At 37.8% G+C, this 15,918-nt stretch overlaps 2 protein-coding genes across 3 annotated transcripts; one reads left to right on the plus strand and one right to left on the minus strand.

The window, feature by feature from the left end:
- Positions 1-1,961: 1,961 nt before the first annotated feature.
- On the minus strand, positions 1,962-7,334 carry LOC139978311 (tubulin-specific chaperone A-like). The gene is made up of 4 exons (XM_071988385.1): positions 7,161-7,334; positions 5,448-5,553; positions 4,536-4,622; positions 1,962-3,604 (listed from the first exon to the last, which is right to left on the minus strand). The coding sequence occupies exons 1-4, from the start codon at positions 7,217-7,219 to the stop codon at positions 3,518-3,520; spliced, it is 339 nt and encodes a 112-aa protein (XP_071844486.1). The 5' UTR covers positions 7,220-7,334; the 3' UTR covers positions 1,962-3,517.
- Positions 7,335-7,390: 56 nt separating this feature from the next.
- Positions 7,391-15,595, plus strand: LOC139978309 (integrator complex subunit 14-like). Of its 2 annotated transcripts, none has more exons than XM_071988382.1 (9): positions 7,391-7,515; positions 8,843-9,075; positions 9,332-9,439; positions 10,016-10,484; positions 11,516-11,657; positions 12,331-12,464; positions 13,147-13,268; positions 13,512-13,577; positions 14,223-15,595. In XM_071988382.1, exons 2-9 carry the CDS (start codon positions 8,845-8,847, stop codon positions 14,445-14,447), a joined length of 1,497 nt encoding a protein of 498 aa, XP_071844483.1. In that variant the 5' UTR covers positions 7,391-7,515; positions 8,843-8,844; the 3' UTR covers positions 14,448-15,595. The 2 variants fall into 2 exon arrangements, with proteins under 2 accessions (XP_071844483.1, XP_071844484.1); XM_071988383.1 differs by having other exon boundaries at positions 7,423-7,510.
- Positions 15,596-15,918: the final 323 nt, after the last annotated feature.

Consider the following 15,918-nt stretch of genomic DNA (forward strand, 5'->3'; position numbering starts at 1 on the left):
GTAAAATGAAAGAAAGATAAAAACATTGCACCTTTTTGTAACGTCACTATGAACTTTATTTCACCTTTGTTAAAGTGAACTGACAGCTTTGAAACTGCAATTTCTTTTTAATGTATATATATATATATATATATATATATATATATATATATATATATATATATATATATATATGCAGTTTTACTACTCAACTATGCTGATAGTAATGTTGGCTTGGGTTGTACAAATGTGTTATAAATGAAATGTCCTAGGACCCATAGGCCTAGGTGATAACATTTTACAACTCGCGAGGTAGAATATGGATGTAGTTTCAATCCAACCATGTTCATTTAAGCGATTTTTTCATCGTATTTTACGAGATGATCCCTTAAAGATGAAGTCCTAATTTCCTGGTAAAATCTAAAGAAATAACGAATCTGGAACCAAATTTCTACCATGTTTTGCGTTAGATTGATATTGTTTCCGAATAAGTTCGACAAAACCATCCGTTTGTGCTCAAATGAGGTGAGTGGGGTGGGCTATTGATTTTTAAAGGGTGTGAAGACTCGCGCAAAAAGTAACGTCTAATGCCGGTAATCTGACCTAGTTTCGAATGAGGTGTAACAGAAGTGTTAGACACCACCATCGATCCCAGAAAATACACACACAGCTTGCTACCGTCGGTAATTAGACACTAGTGTACAGTCAGTACATACAGCTGCGGTCAATACCCACAGCAGTGTATAAACGATACACATCTGAGGTCCAGCTAGAGATAACAAGGTATCACGTTTCATTACTGTCTGCATTTCGTAGCGACACGAACAAAACGTCACTTGCAAGCAACAGAAAGTTAACTTTTTCAGATGCCCGCACGCGGTTTGGGGGGAGTCTTCAATGCCTTTAAGCTTCCGATGGCCATCTCTGCCTCTATCACCGCGGATGCTCAAAAAAGCTGGCGCTCTTCACCTATCGAACGCAGAGCCGTATATACGGCTCTGATCGAACGTTCCCAACATCTTTTCCAGTCGTACAGTAGCTTGGTCAGACAACAATTCCATACTATAGAAAGTGCACGGCGACTGGCGGAACTACGATTGGCCCAGACATGATCAAAAACAAATTAAACTTGATTGCTCAAACGAAATACATCATGTTTTTAATGCATAAATTTTGTTAGTTTTATTCTAATTTACCCCAAAATTTCGAGAAAATATGTAAGATTTATTTAATAGCTCGAAATGTAGACTTAACTGATTCACAATTCGTCCCGTCTAGGCCACCATGGGGAAGAACACATATATACGTGTGTAAGCTTGGGAGATGATCTGAGGGTATACCGAGGTAAACATTGATTTAGTAAGGTTAAGAAAATTAAGGATCTCAAAATTAATGTTTATCACTTTTTAATTTCTTTGGAATGATATAACTGAGAAGTATAAATCATGCAATTTACTGAAGATATTTTCTCACACAAAACGGTACAATCAAGGTGGTTCATTTTTCTATGAAATTCCTCCATCCAATCACAAACTAGGTCCATTTACTTGATGCAGGTTGAAGAACACCAGTCAAAGGTCAATATCAATAACAAAAACAGTCAGCACTTTAAAATTTACATTAGACATTGCCCAGTTATACCATGAGAATGCTAATATGATGTGGTCAAGTGGTTTCAGTGATGGGGACTGTGGCCTTGAAGGGAACACCACATTTGCAAGGGAGAGGAAATCGGTGCCTTCCTCACCTAAGCAACACAATATTATCTTTAACGATACCAAATTACCAAAATTAATGAAAGAAAAAAGTTGTAAGAATAGCTGTTCTCTTTCCAATAAGGTATATCTGAGACAAGCACCTTTATTTCTTCCCCCTTTCCCTTCCATTCCTCCCCCCCCCCCCTCACAAAGACATCAAACAAGCCTGTAGACAGGTTTTCAGAAAGGAAAGTGAGGATAATTTTACATTGATCAACAAGTAAGTCAGGTTTTAAACATTTATTATTTTTCCGATAAGTCGTAGATTTATCTGTAAATTATATAAATTTAGCCCAATATATGGGAAGAGACCGAGGAAACTTTATTAGCTAGGAAACGTCTGGTAAATTACTGACCTTAAACCCTAGTACTTTGCGACCCAAAATGTACCCCCCCCCCCTAACTGCAGGTCAGTCTACACCATTACTAGACACCAATTGCCCAAAATATGCTAGACATTCCAAAGAAATGATCCACTGATTGCTGACTGGAAAATGGATTTTGTTGAATAATCGAACTGGGAAATCTGAATAGTGGAAATTTAAGCAATTAAATGTCAGTGAATTTCTTTGAAAAATTAAAGCCTTGCTTAAATGCACTTTGACAATCAGTGAGAATCTCTACTAACCATAGATAAGCATTGATAAGATGTTGCATCATACTGGTGGGTACCCAGGTAGATCAACTGTGTGACATAAACATAATTTGCATACAGAAAATAATACTAAGTTCAGCATGAATAATTCTCATAGCCTTGTAAATCTTTCACGATAAGATCCATGTAGAAAGACAAAGGACACTCGTGACATTGCATACTACACACTAACAGCAGAATATGATTATAGAAAGCCCAAGAAAATTATAAACAACAAGAGAGACCAGTGAGAAGCAAAGATTGTCTAAGAGGACAGTTGTTAAATTCAAACAAAAAAGGTTGATCTACTGTTTAATAGTTCCAATAACAGATGAAACTTAGCAACCTTTGAATTTTTTTTCCAACATATGAAATAAATGTTAACAAAAATCTCACGATCCAGCTTGACGACCAATGTAGGAGTTCATATACAAAACGATTTGGAATGAAGAATTATATATATATATGACCCCCAAAAAATGCTATTATGTAACAATATGTTGATGAATCTCAAAACCCAATAGCCAAAAACTCAAACCTAAACAAACACAATGGCCATCATTGTTAGAACCCACTTTTAATGAACGTAGCTATCATATTTAGACTGGACATCACGTTCAAAGCAAGGGGATAAAATAATGCAGGTGTTGTTGTCAACCATTATTTTTTATTATGCTCAAAATCAGACCATAAATAATGGCATGAAACGTTATTGGAATTTAGGTCATGTCTTGGTGTGATATGTAACTGAATTAGGTTCCTAAATTTCAAGCTTTCAATTCAGATCAGGCACTTGGATTCCATATTAGTGTTGGTAACTCCGTGACTTGATCTTACATACTCTTACGAATCTATATTGTTTCATCGTCCAAATTCATTCATTCTGCACCGGCAACTGTTCCATACAGTACTACTCCTGACCGGTCCTCCTCGTCAGTTCATCATATACAAAAGTTTAAGGCTTTATAAAGTATACAAACATCTCCAGCAATTTAATTTTTCAATTTTCTTCTTCAATTTCTGTCAATGGAGTCTTTCTAAACTGTTGAAGGACATGTTATTCCTTCAGAAATACACTAAGGTTGCATGTTACCCGCAAAATACACAAAGCACGACAAACAATGAAATAAAGAGAGATGAGAGCCCTCTATGTGGCTGGTACGTTAGCCTCGAGTAGCTCCAATGCCTCCTTAACCTCCTTGGATGCTAGAACCTCTGCATCAGTCTGGGCATCCTGTAAAACAGAAGATGGATTAAGGATCAAATTTGAAGACATTTAAATCAAGAGGAAAAAATCATTTGGATGATAATACTGTAGTCGTTTGAGAGAAGCTTTATTTTATTGGAAATGAGGTATCTCTAGTCGTAAACGATAGCAAAGTAAATATAGAGAGAAGAAAAGAAGAAAAAAGTTTATATAGCAAACTGCTTATCTACTGCAAGAAGGCCTGTGATGTAAATATGTAAAGTAAGTGGGCCTGACTTTCTGAACCTAGCAGGATCTTCTGAGGCTAAATGTGAGCCTCTGACGAAGTTAGTGTCTGAAGACTATCCTGCCAAGATTTAAACATCCGGCCCTTTAACTTTTACAATGACAGCTAATGAATGAAAACATGAATCCTGAAGTACAGTAACTTCCAAATGTCTGAATTTACATTCAAACACAAATATCAACCCTATCAGTAGCTTTCATATTGTACGGTAGGTGGCTAGGCTTACATAAATTTCCATAGCAGTTGTATCTTGGCAACTGTTAATTTGCACACAAAGCTCTAACGTGTAACTTGTTATTTATTCTTGCCATTAAGTGATAAGGTAAATTACCACCCTTTCTTAGCACTGTTTCTTTGAGGTTGCTGTGGGGTGGGGGAAGGGTGGGGAGGGGAAGTGAAATGCCTTAGTACAGTATTTCCACAGATACCTACCAGCTTCTTGAGTGACAGAGTAGAGTATCTAATGGAAAGTGTCATATGTCATTTGTGGCTTCACATTTCCAGTCGTGAAATGATAACACGATACTTCAAATTGCATGGAGAAACATAAACCACATTTTTATTTTTTAAATTTATCTAAGACACAACAAAGTAAATCTGTTGATGTCTGAAATTGCTAAACTAGTCTGCCCCATCGTCTCACCTATTGATTTACCTAACATATTTTCTTACCAGTAGATTCTTTAGCTCATGATATGCTGCTTTTATTCTCTTGTCACAGTCAGGTATCATCATCATTGATTCACCTAAAACTTCATGCTTGGATGGGGAAGAGACAGAAAACACAATCATCCATTTTTTAATTCTCAAAATGAAACAAAGTACAGTAAATGACAAAGTTCAAACTACTGATTTTCATATTCAACATTATTTCTCCTAATATTTGGATCTACAGCAGCCTATGTGGTGGAGAGTGGAGACCTTCCAAAAGAGTTACAAATGCTCCAACTTTCTGCATGGATAACGTTACTCAATGTTACTGTACCCATGAGCAATTCCATGATAAACAGATCTTGTAATGGAAGTACACCATGTTCAGTTTTTATAAAATGAATATAAGCAGGTGTTTGAGTTTGCTCTCCATCACAAAATTGCTGCATGACTTAAAATAAGACAACTGGCCAGTCATTGAATTTAGACAAACTAAGAGTTTAACATGTCCAAATTTTCCATTTGATTTGTTTCTGACCTGAGGATAATACTCAATATGAAAAAGAGTTTGACCGAAACAAGAAAACAAAAACCATTATGATTGCCTTGGCTGATTCCAGTAGCAGGAGAGCACAACTGTTTTTCAGCTTTCAAATGGGCACCAAAGAAAATGCCAAACCTTTGATAAATGTACCAAGGCATTTTTTTTCTTCAAAATGACAGAAAATAGAACTGATACATGAGTTTTTATACATAAACACTTGAGTTGTGGACAATCTTTAAGCACGAGTTAGTGTGATAGTTAACTTTAGTGATTGAGATGACAATGAGGGCACTATGGCAACCTAAATTGAGGGACAGAGCAGATGTTGCCATGGGGAATGGATGAGCTTGAGGAATGAGGGCTTTATGCCAAGCAGTAGGGGTGTATACCTGTTTCTTAATATCATACTCATCCTTTCCTTCTTGCTTCATCCTCTCTATTCTTGCCTCTTGATCTACTGCTTCCTTTTGGTACATTAACTTTTCTTTGCTGCATCTGTGTATGAAGAAGATACATTCACTACCTTATCAAGTATTGGCAAACATCAAAATATCACAAACTTCAATTGTAGTATTGACTACAGATGCAGTTTGCAATTGCACATGAGACCCTTGTTTCATTATTTAAATAAAGTACAATCAAATTAGTAATTTCATAGAAGCACTGGCATGTTGTTACTGAATACACTGGCTTATCCTAACTGTCAGATCAGAGAGCATTCGTTAGAATAGCCTTTACGTTAGGGCCATGTTTAATTCTGTAAATGTCATGATCTTGACTAGGCTACTGATGGCTACTACATTCTTCAATAGGCTATACATGCACTTCAAATTACAATGGCAACTGAGTTTTTGAGCGCTGATGAAAGTGTAATAATAGTGTTAACCCTACCTGCATATAAACAGAAGCTAGCCTCTGCATTCTGAGCCAAAGTGTGAACATTTCCTTATTATATATATATATATATATATATATGTTATGCGCTATCGACCGATTTGCGCAATCGATCGATAGCGCTGCGCTATCTATGGATCCGTCGTTAGCGCAAGCATCGGTAGATCGCGCTGCGCTATCAACCGATAGTTCGTGGGTCGTGTAGGATGAGATTTAAAGGGGAACTGCAGGCATCGTCTACGTGAATACCCTTGACATAGACTGAGTTCGTCTACGTGAATACCCTTTACGACATCGAACACGTTTTCAGCATTGACAACTCGCAGAAACTTTGCGCTTCCCTCAAGGCCAGGAAGGTCGACAATCTGAAAATTCCGTGTTTTGACCCAATGTCGGAAGTGCGAGTCCACCTTGATGCTTGGATGAAGAAGATGAGATTTTATGGCATCGTACTTCTCCGCGCTGATGACTGGGCTCTTTGTTGAAGCAGCTTGGTGGTCGACGGTCTCTTGCATGTGTTCTCGAAAAGCTGGCTCTTTTTCCATTTTTACGAATATCGTCACTATATATCAGTACTATATGAGGTCGATAGTCACTGTTGGCCCAATCACATCAGTAATTTAGCAGATTTCTTAGAACCAAGGCCTGAAGTGATATGATACAACCTGATATATATGTCTGATTCAGCAATGAATTTAGATTATCTCCGTGAAACAACCAACTTATTGGAACTCATTGTATCACTATCAATTGATAAAATTTTATTGAATTTATCATAAATATTTACATAGAAAATAATAATTAAACGGGCAATTTTTAGAAAAATCGGTGATGTGTCTATTAAACAGCACTTGGCGTCATCCTGAAGTTTAAGAAAAAAACATTGTCAATATCAAATATAGACATACAATCCGTCGATCTGCCTGCGCCATCGATCGATAGCTGCGCGATCTACCGATGCTTGCGCTAACGACGGATCCATAGATAGCGCAGCGCTATCGATCGATGGCGCTAATCGGTCGATAGCGCATAACATATATATATATATTAATCAACGTAGGCGGCACAAAACTGCATCCTAACGTTAGGGTCAACTCAATGAACAACGTGGAACATTATTGACAGTAACTAAGTAGAAGTAGCACTAACAACACTAACGTTGCAGCTGATAAATAATAAAGTTGAACATTTCCAGCTCTGTGCATTACCTTTTGAGAACGCCACTCTTTATGGTTATGGGCCTTAACTTTGGGTCTTTACTTGCCATTGTGAAGTTCTTCAAGGATCACAGTTCGGTCGTCGTTGTGATATTAGCCCGGGATCGGAACGTATTTGTTTAATCCACGATGTGATCATGTGAGTCACCGGCTTGAAGCTAGCTGATAGCTTCTAACAGGCATGTTGACATAAACATTCAGAAAGTTGATAAATGTAACCAGAAATCTATTAACAGTAAAAATAGCTATAGGCTAGCGGTTTTGATATATCGGTCAACCATATTAGCAAAACACGTTAGCTCATTCCGAACCTACGAAAATTAAATTACCCATTTCCGAAAGTAAGGTGCTCATGCGGGCTATTTACTCTTTCACTGACATTTTGTCATTCTGCAGGACAGGTTGCCTCCTGTCGACAGAATTTATCTTTCGGGTGCACTGAAAGGGACTTGTGTAGCACTAGTACTAATAACTAGTACTAGGCCTAAGTAGTATAGTACAGTAATACTGGCCTAATCCTAGGTGTACACAGACCCTTGTCTAGGCCTGTTACCGTAATTGTTACTTGTTAGGCCTAGGCCCAACTGCCACGAAAGTAACGAAACCCCGATCGACCACGGCATAGGAAATTAGTAAGTCTCTTTCTACTCAAACTTGATATAGGCTAAGTTAAATAAGAATGTGCAGCCAATCAAGTGTAAAACTAAATTTAACGTTAGGCATAGGCTAGATAAGTCTAGCCTAGGCAACCTAGTGTTAATATTACTTAGCCTGTCCTTAGGAGGATATGGACGGGCCAAAAAAAGGAAATTAGCCAATGGCGAAGCCTGCATAGGACCTATCTTAGGCACATAGTTTGCGCATAAGCATAGGCGTAGGAGCCTAATTTGATTTGGGGGGGGCTGTAACGACTTGCCCGAAATATATAACCAATTTTTTCGCGCGTTTCGCGCGCGTTCAACATGTCAATGTGCATATTATATATAGTCGTTAATCGGTTATTACATCACATGCCACTAACCGATGAATACTATATGATATGCACATTAAGATGTTGAACGCGCGAAGCGCGCGAAAAATTTTGGTTATATTTTCCGTCTTATTACCCTTCCATATTGGTTTTAATTATTGGGGAAGTCGTTACAATAATAACGATAATAACAATATCAGTTTAACTATTGAAAAACACATTGCAAATTACTCTTCTTTCAGTAGGTGCCGAAAAATTCTCAGCATATTGCCCCAATTTTCACACAAAAAATTGAAACACACAACTGCAAATTTTTCTTCTTTCAGTAGGTGCCCGAAAAATTCTCAGCATATTGCCCGAATTTTCACCCAAAATTTTGGTTGGGGGGCTGCACCCCCCCCAGCCCCCCTGCCTCCTACGCCTATGTGCATAAGCCTTCTCTGAATGGGTTGAAATTTGTTGGCATTTTTTGAATGATCATCAAATGAATTCTAAAACTTTTATTGGACTAGCCTGGCCTTTTATTTTATGTATGTTTTATCTACTGTAGTCTAGATCTAGCTTAGGTGTACAGCATGTCACATGTGTACTGTAACCCACACATACTGTATGTCTGGGCCCAAATTGATTAATATGGATAAACCTTGAAAGTTCTACTAGGATATTAAATTATTTCCAGCTGTATTTTTATCACCCTTTGTAGCAATGCCTACCATTGTGCTATTAGACGTTTCCCTGTCGATGAGTCGACCCCTTTCCAGTACTTCTACCTGTGATGCTCCATCTGAGTCTAGACTGAGCTTGGCTAAGACTGGATTGCAGACTTTCTTTGATTACACTGCAACAAATAACAGGCTGGAGTTCTCCTCATTGGTCATCTTTTCATCGTTATGGGAGGTGAAAAAAACATTTACTCGAGATTATGGACAGTTAAAGGTACAGTATGCCTACTTTCATTTATTATGATAGCTTGGATTGATTACTTGCAGGTTGAGTAAAGTAGTTTTTTTTTTTCAAGTTTGGAAAAGATATGTCAGAGTGGGATAAGGTGGATAAGGAGGATGAAAAAGTGTTCCTCTCCACCCTTGGGTCCTATGTATATGAGTTTTAATGTACTGTACCTCTCTCTACTAAATTTTGAAAAGTACGGTAAAATTATGTGCCTGACTCTCCCTTTCTTCATCCTACACAGCAAGCTCTGGCTCCTATTGACGTGTTTGATAAAACAAACCTTGAGATTGGTCTGTTTGGGCTGTCAACGGTTATTCTGGAAGAATGGGGCTCAGGAATGCCATGCCAGGTGAGAATCTTTTTCTAAAGAACTTCTTGTCACATTTATGTTTAACTTTGAATCCAACTTCTGTAATAATTCAAATACTGTATCTCTGTTGACAGAATAGTTTTACGTACATTATGGTAGATATACGATGGCTTTCTTTTAAACAGAAGGAAAAATGTTTCTTCATCTCAGTCCTTGGCTGAACAAACTCAGACTATAACAAGATGCATTAGTATTGGGAAGCCGATACTGTAGAATGATACAGTAGTTCATTTTTCCACTTCTGTCTCATTTCTTTAAATGAAACTCCCATTGGACGGTACTTGATTACATTGCAAACTGTGTGAAAACAAAACCATTGCAATTTAATAGTGAAGCAAAGTGCTGAACTCAAAGAGTTAACAGATCAATGCAGGAAATTTATTGTGCTGTATAAACTTATACATAAAGGAGTTACTTTTGTTTCAAACTGTTATAAAATTAACATTCACATCAGTTTCCGAGTGTCCTGTTGGTGAAGTTTATTAATCACAAATCCCTTCAAATACTGTATGGTAATCTGGACTGCTGTGTTAATTCCTGTGCTTTGGTTTTCAGGTAATTATTGTTACTGATGGCAGTCCAGGCAGCGGTCCAGGTTCCCTCACTTACCTGATGCAGTCAGAATCCACGGCCTTGCTCCCGCTTCCATTCGAACACAGCCTTCATGTGGTCCTTATGGCTTCTGCTAGTGAAATTCAAGATTCCATTCATCTTTACCAAGAACTTGTGAAACTCAACGGGAGAGGAACCATTCACACAGTTGAAGGTCAACCATCAGTGAAAAATGTGCAGAACCTCTTTCTCAAAATAGCTGAGAAGTGCCACGAACCGTTTAAAGTGACTCTAAGTTGTGGGAATTTGAACTCGGTAGTCCAGATGTTTCCACCTCCAAATTTTGACACATTTGCACTACAGTCGCAAACGTTTTGGGATGATTTTAAGATTTGCGGTTTCTTAAACACAGTAGATGTCTCCAGCCCGCCAACCTTATCAAGGCATTTGGTTCTTCCAGTGTCTGTTTCAGGTAAACCCCTGTAAGGGATTATTGAGTAGCAGATAATGTGACATATATGTATGGAAGAAAAGATTCATCCCTCTTAGATGGGGATATTCCACCTTCAAAGTTCAAACATCGCTCTGCAATTTAGACTATTTGTGTAACGGTTTGTGACTTTGTGAGGTCCTCATTAAACTCTATCAATTTAAAAAAAGTGACTCTTAGCCTTTAAAGGTCATCCATATCGCTTCCCAGATATGCTAGAGAATCAGATAATGGTCACCCTTGCTCAAAATCTCAACAAGCACGTTACTGTCACTCTCAAATGAGTCATCCACACTGAGGCACTAAATTGTCTATTTAAATAGACCTGTAATGGCTGAGAATAATTTGGAGGATCAGGGCCTTAGAGAAATTACTGTTGAAAACTTCTAGCAAGTTTGAGCATGCTAACATTTTGGGGCCAACACTAATGACATTTTTAAGTTGCACTGTACAATATAAATATAAGATAAAGTCAGTCACTCTATTGAATCTAACGTTTGACAAATTGTTCTGCAGAGAAGCTTTGAGCTATTCTGAGAAAACAAACAGAATTCTTGCATTGGATGTGTGGAAAAGTAGAGTGTTTCTTTTAATGGCATGCACTTTGAAAGTAATAACACATCTCTGCTGTGACTATGTTTCACCATCTCTGATGTTTGGAGTTTTACTCAAATCTTGCCTGGAAAGAGCATGCATGTTGGTTTCACTAAGTGTTGGCATTAGACATACATGTACAGGTAATAGCAAATCAAAACAGAAAACTGAATGGGCATTTTGAGATATAAGTGTAACAAACTTATCAATTGGGTTGATGGATTTTTGAACTTCCAACCTCAGGAATACAACTCCTGTGGTCAGCCATTTCCTTCCTGTCCGTGTCAGAATGCCCGGTATAGTTCAGTACCTTGCATGCTGTGTCACCGAGAGTCATGGGTTCCTCTTAAGGTCATATAATATCAAGGAAAAAAACGAGGATACTAATAAAAAAGTGGTAACTTTTTTTTAAATTGCAGACAAAAAGAAAGGAGCGGATGACTCAGGAGAGGGTGTAAACGAAACAGACAGCAATAATGAAGATGGAAGAGCTCCATCTTTCTGTGTCTTATTACACGGCAGTATCCGAGTAGAAAATATGGTCGCAGTCGTTCAAGTTGGGTGAGATGCGAATTGGATTCCTATACATTGTATTCACATTAACATCTTCTGCTATACACTTTTGTCCAGCTGATTGCACTGCTTGTGAAAGTATCGTTCTAATGCGTTGTGGAGGGGGCGGCTTGGATGAGTGTCTTGGTCAAATGATAGCTAAGGCAATGCACCTGCGATCTAAGGATAGCAGCTTTGTTTTAATGGCCAGAAACATATAGTACATTGTGTCCTTGGACAAGGCACTTTGTCTCCAATGCCTCTCTTTACCCAGATGTATGAATGGGTACCTGCAAGCTAATTAATATAGTTGCCTGCGCTGGGATGTGGCTGCACTCTAGCCCACAGAAGACACATTTATGTGGCCCACTGTAGTGCCCTGGCAGCAACTGTTTGAATCGTGCACACTCGGGTATTAAGTGGGTGTGACAAGTTACCAATGACCAGGGGTAAATGTTTCAAAGTCACATGTTGTAGAAGGCCTTGCCTTGATACAAGTCTGTAAACCTTGAAACTTTTAGTACTTGCAACATTTCTGACAATAGTCTCAAATTCATAGCAGCCTTACTTATGGTTTCATTCATAGCATTTCTGAAAGAAATTGGCAAATTCATGCTGTTTGACAATTTTGATGATATATAATATGAACTAATATTTGCATATATAATTTTTTTTTTTTCAGACCAATTTGGTATGGCATCATGTACTCATGGGCCGACACTAAGAAGAAAGCCAACTTAATTCTTGCCCTTTTTGAGCCTGGCCTTGATTCAATACCCTGGCTTGGTAAATTTGACCTGCTTGGACCCTGTTCAGGTAAGGACATCCTACTATACTGTACTGTGTGTAATAATGATCTAAAGGGCTCATGTGACAGGGGTTAATTAAACAGGGCAAGAGAAGTTTGACATTGCATTTTGCAAGGTTGCATATATTTTATTCTTCAATAAAATGTAGAGTTAGTCTTTACCGCTCACAGTAACCTCAGATAATACTTAAAGGTATGCTGTATTGGCCCCAAATATGTTAGATATTCAAATATGGTCACCTTGGTCAAAATTCCTAGACTGTTTTAACTTTTTATTACACCCTTTGAGAAAGTTTTGCTCACTGAGACATTCAGTTATGTTGTGTGTTCTTTAACAATGTCTGAGTACAATTTGGATAGTAAAGACCTCCAGGAAAGTACTCTTTGAAAACTTCTAGCAATTATAGTGTGCTATTAGTCAACTGTGCCTAATTGGTTTATCCAGATAACCCATCTTTAGTTCTCACTGGTTTGAATCATAAGTTTTATCCCAATTGCTAGTGTTTTCCTGATATGGATAGACATGCTGCTCGTGAGTTTAGCTAAATGATTAAAAGTGATCTGAATAACAAATACACTGAGGTTACAAGATGTTTCTTGGTTTTGTAGTATACAAATTTATCAGAGAGGAATTTCCAATTCCATTTCCCCCCTTATTTTTCCCTCTGTTTTCTTATTCTCATGTAACAGCATTTGAATTTAATCCATACGGGGAGAATGAAGCCCAACTAAGCCCATTTCCAGTGAGGCCAACCGATAAGAGGAGCTATTCCAGTAATCCTGTGGTGTGGATTAAATCAGGCAGTCTTCAGGTAAGCAGGTATCTATGCATTGATGCTTAGCAGAAGCAGGGGATGATGATAGGAGTTGGTTATGGGAGATCCCTCCTCCCCCACCCCCTTCGCTGGTGGAACCACTCATTGTCAAGAACTACATGCAGATCGTTGGCATTAATTTGGATATGATTTTGCAATCAATTAATCCCTATCACAGACTTGAAATGCTGTTGTAGTTAAAGAAATGTTATTGTTTATCTTTTTGTAATCTTGTTTCAGTCTGATATTCAGAAGGTCCTGAGATATGCTAGGAAGCTACCGGACAAGATGGGTCTGTTTTACAAAGTAGGTCTTCTTCATTTCAAATGAAAGGATAATTTAAATTCACTCCACTCTGTATTATTGATCAAAGTTTGAAAGTTTAAGAAAGTCCAAACATGTGTGTTGTAATTAAATATGTCTGGTTTAAGCATTTTGTATTAAGTAGAGAATTGGTCACATATCACAGAAACAGTATACCCAATTCATGTGAAATAGCTTGAAAGGAATACATCTTTATACAGTTATTTATTTATTTGTTTCATCACATAGCATAACAAGATGAACTAGACAATATATACTGCAAATAAGTAAACAAATGTGAAAAGTAAACTAAAAAGCCCAATTGGGCCTAATCGAATAGAGCATTCCCATAGTAACAGGGTCTGTTACAACAGTAACAGACCCTATATGTTCTGTATATGCAGCTACATGCACTTGGCATTTTAGCAAAGCACTTTGCATGAAATATGAGTCCTGAAGAAGCCTCATCTTGATTGGTATGTAATATCTAATGCCAAAAGTAGACATTGTAAAACTATACTAGGTATGTGCAAGTTTCTTGTAAATATCATCTTTGATCTCACATTATAATATTATGAACAAAAGTCGTTGAAATGGCTTCACATTCAAACTTGACAAAAGCTATCTCTCTCTCTCTGGTTTTCCCAGGAATTAAATCGTATTCGGAGAGCTGCTATGACTCTGAGTATGATGGATCTGCTGCAAGGGTTGTCCGAAATGCTGGAGAGGGAATGCACGTTACTCCCCGGTACCGCCCATCCCGATGCGGCCCTCCAACTTACCCATGCGGCTAGGATGATCACTCTGTCCTTCAGTGAGGGTTATAACTACAGTATAAGTGCACTGACTACCAACTTTACTTCTGGCACCTGAGAGATACTGTACCTTACAGTGAAGACTGTGAAGAGTTGTCATTCGAAGCTTCCATAGGAGGAAATGTTGCAACCTCCTGCCAGCAGTGATTGCAATGGAGGAGAAGATGCTGTCATACCACTATTGATATGACTATGATAGTTGAAAGGATGGTTTCTGAAGTTATAGTTTATTGCATAAGTGCCAAAAAATATGGTACCGGAATTTTTGCTCTGATAGATGTGTCACAGTGTTTATCTGTGATCTGATATCTAATAGATGTGTCACAGTGTTTATAGCCTAATGTTATAACTGTAACACTTCTACAGCAGATAGGCTGGGGTGTGTAACCAAAATTTCATGTGAGATTGAATGCCAGCATTGTGGTATGGCTTGGTTAGGCATGGCTTGAGTGGATTGTGAGTCTTTTGACAGGAAATACACTCCATGTGGAACATTGCAAATGTCAGTGGAGTGAAACAAAAAGGAAAAAAGAAGAAGTGAGAAGTGCTTTGGACTTGTATGTAGGGCTACCATATGTCCCTGACTAATCAGGATTATCCTGTTTTTGCATTGAAAATGTATGATTTCATCAGCAAAGGAAATTGTCTCGATTCTCATAAGGTCTTGTGACGTTCAAAAATACCAGTTTATTTGATAAGCAAGCTAAAATTGTTCACCAATTGTATACATCATTACTCATGACCTTTTTGGAAGCATATAACCGTTTTCAACACACAAATATGATTGGATGGTCGCATACTAGCCCCACAGGCTCAGCTGGGATTAGCTGCATTGATCTGCTTTAAATCTGAAGTCGAGGGAGGGATGCAGTGTCCCACTTTTCAACTACTGATCTATGTCAACACAAGCCAAGAGGGATGAGATTATATTCGGGAAATAAAAGGTAAAGACAACTGTATTAAAAGGCTAAGCAGAGTAACATGTTATTTACAGACTTTTTATTTCAATGATTAAAATTCTGAGATGGCTAATTCATGATGTTTGAGTGAGAAGTTGTTCATATACTGTACGGAGTAGTCCCTGGATAGTTACGAAAATTACCAAAGCATGCAAGTGTCAATGTTAAATTGAATGAGAAACAGTACCATGTAATATGAATAAACTCCAGTAAGTCCTTTGGTTGTTTTAAAGTACTGTATACTCAATTTTATCTTTGTCATCTTTTTATTTCCGTCCAGTTCCTATTTACTTCGTCTCATGAAATTTTGATTGATAAAATTTTTAAAGTTAGTGTGTAATTCATCGGTCTTTTATAGTTCATTTTCAAGTGAGGATTTAACCGCGAAAAATCAAAATGCCAAGGTCAAAAATTTTTATCCGGAAATGTATGTTAGTGTTGCAACTAGCCACTTCATTGAGTTCATCCATTGCCATTGATTTCACTGTATTATCTCTATGACTTGAATCAGGACTACTGCAGTGTGACCACTATGTTTTATAGAGGTGCGTTCATCTGATGAAATGTAGA

Source organism: Apostichopus japonicus, chromosome 13 (genome assembly GCF_037975245.1).
Source record: "Apostichopus japonicus isolate 1M-3 chromosome 13, ASM3797524v1, whole genome shotgun sequence".
Lineage (NCBI taxonomy): Eukaryota > Metazoa > Echinodermata > Holothuroidea > Aspidochirotida > Stichopodidae > Apostichopus > Apostichopus japonicus.

Bases quoted from the DNA above. Each gene is read 5' to 3' on its own strand.
- LOC139978311 (XM_071988385.1), bottom strand. From the start codon at position 7,219: ATGGCAAGTAAAGACCCAAAGTTAAGGCCCATAACCATAAAGAGTGGC. The intron at 5,554-7,160 runs GTAATGCACAGA...CTTCATACACAG, and splicing joins AAGAGTGGCGTTCTCAAAAG to ATGCAGCAAAGAAAAGTTAA. The intron at 3,605-4,535 runs GTAAGAAAATAT...TCTGTTTTACAG, and splicing joins ATGAGCTAAAGAATCTACTG to GATGCCCAGACTGATGCAGA.
- LOC139978309 (XM_071988382.1), top strand. From the start codon at position 8,845: ATGCCTACCATTGTGCTATTAGACGTTTCCCTGTCGATGAGTCGACCC. The intron at 9,076-9,331 runs GTACAGTATGCC...CATCCTACACAG, and splicing joins GAGATTATGGACAGTTAAAG to CAAGCTCTGGCTCCTATTGA. The intron at 11,658-12,330 runs GTGAGATGCGAA...TTTTTTTTTCAG, and splicing joins GTCGCAGTCGTTCAAGTTGG to ACCAATTTGGTATGGCATCA.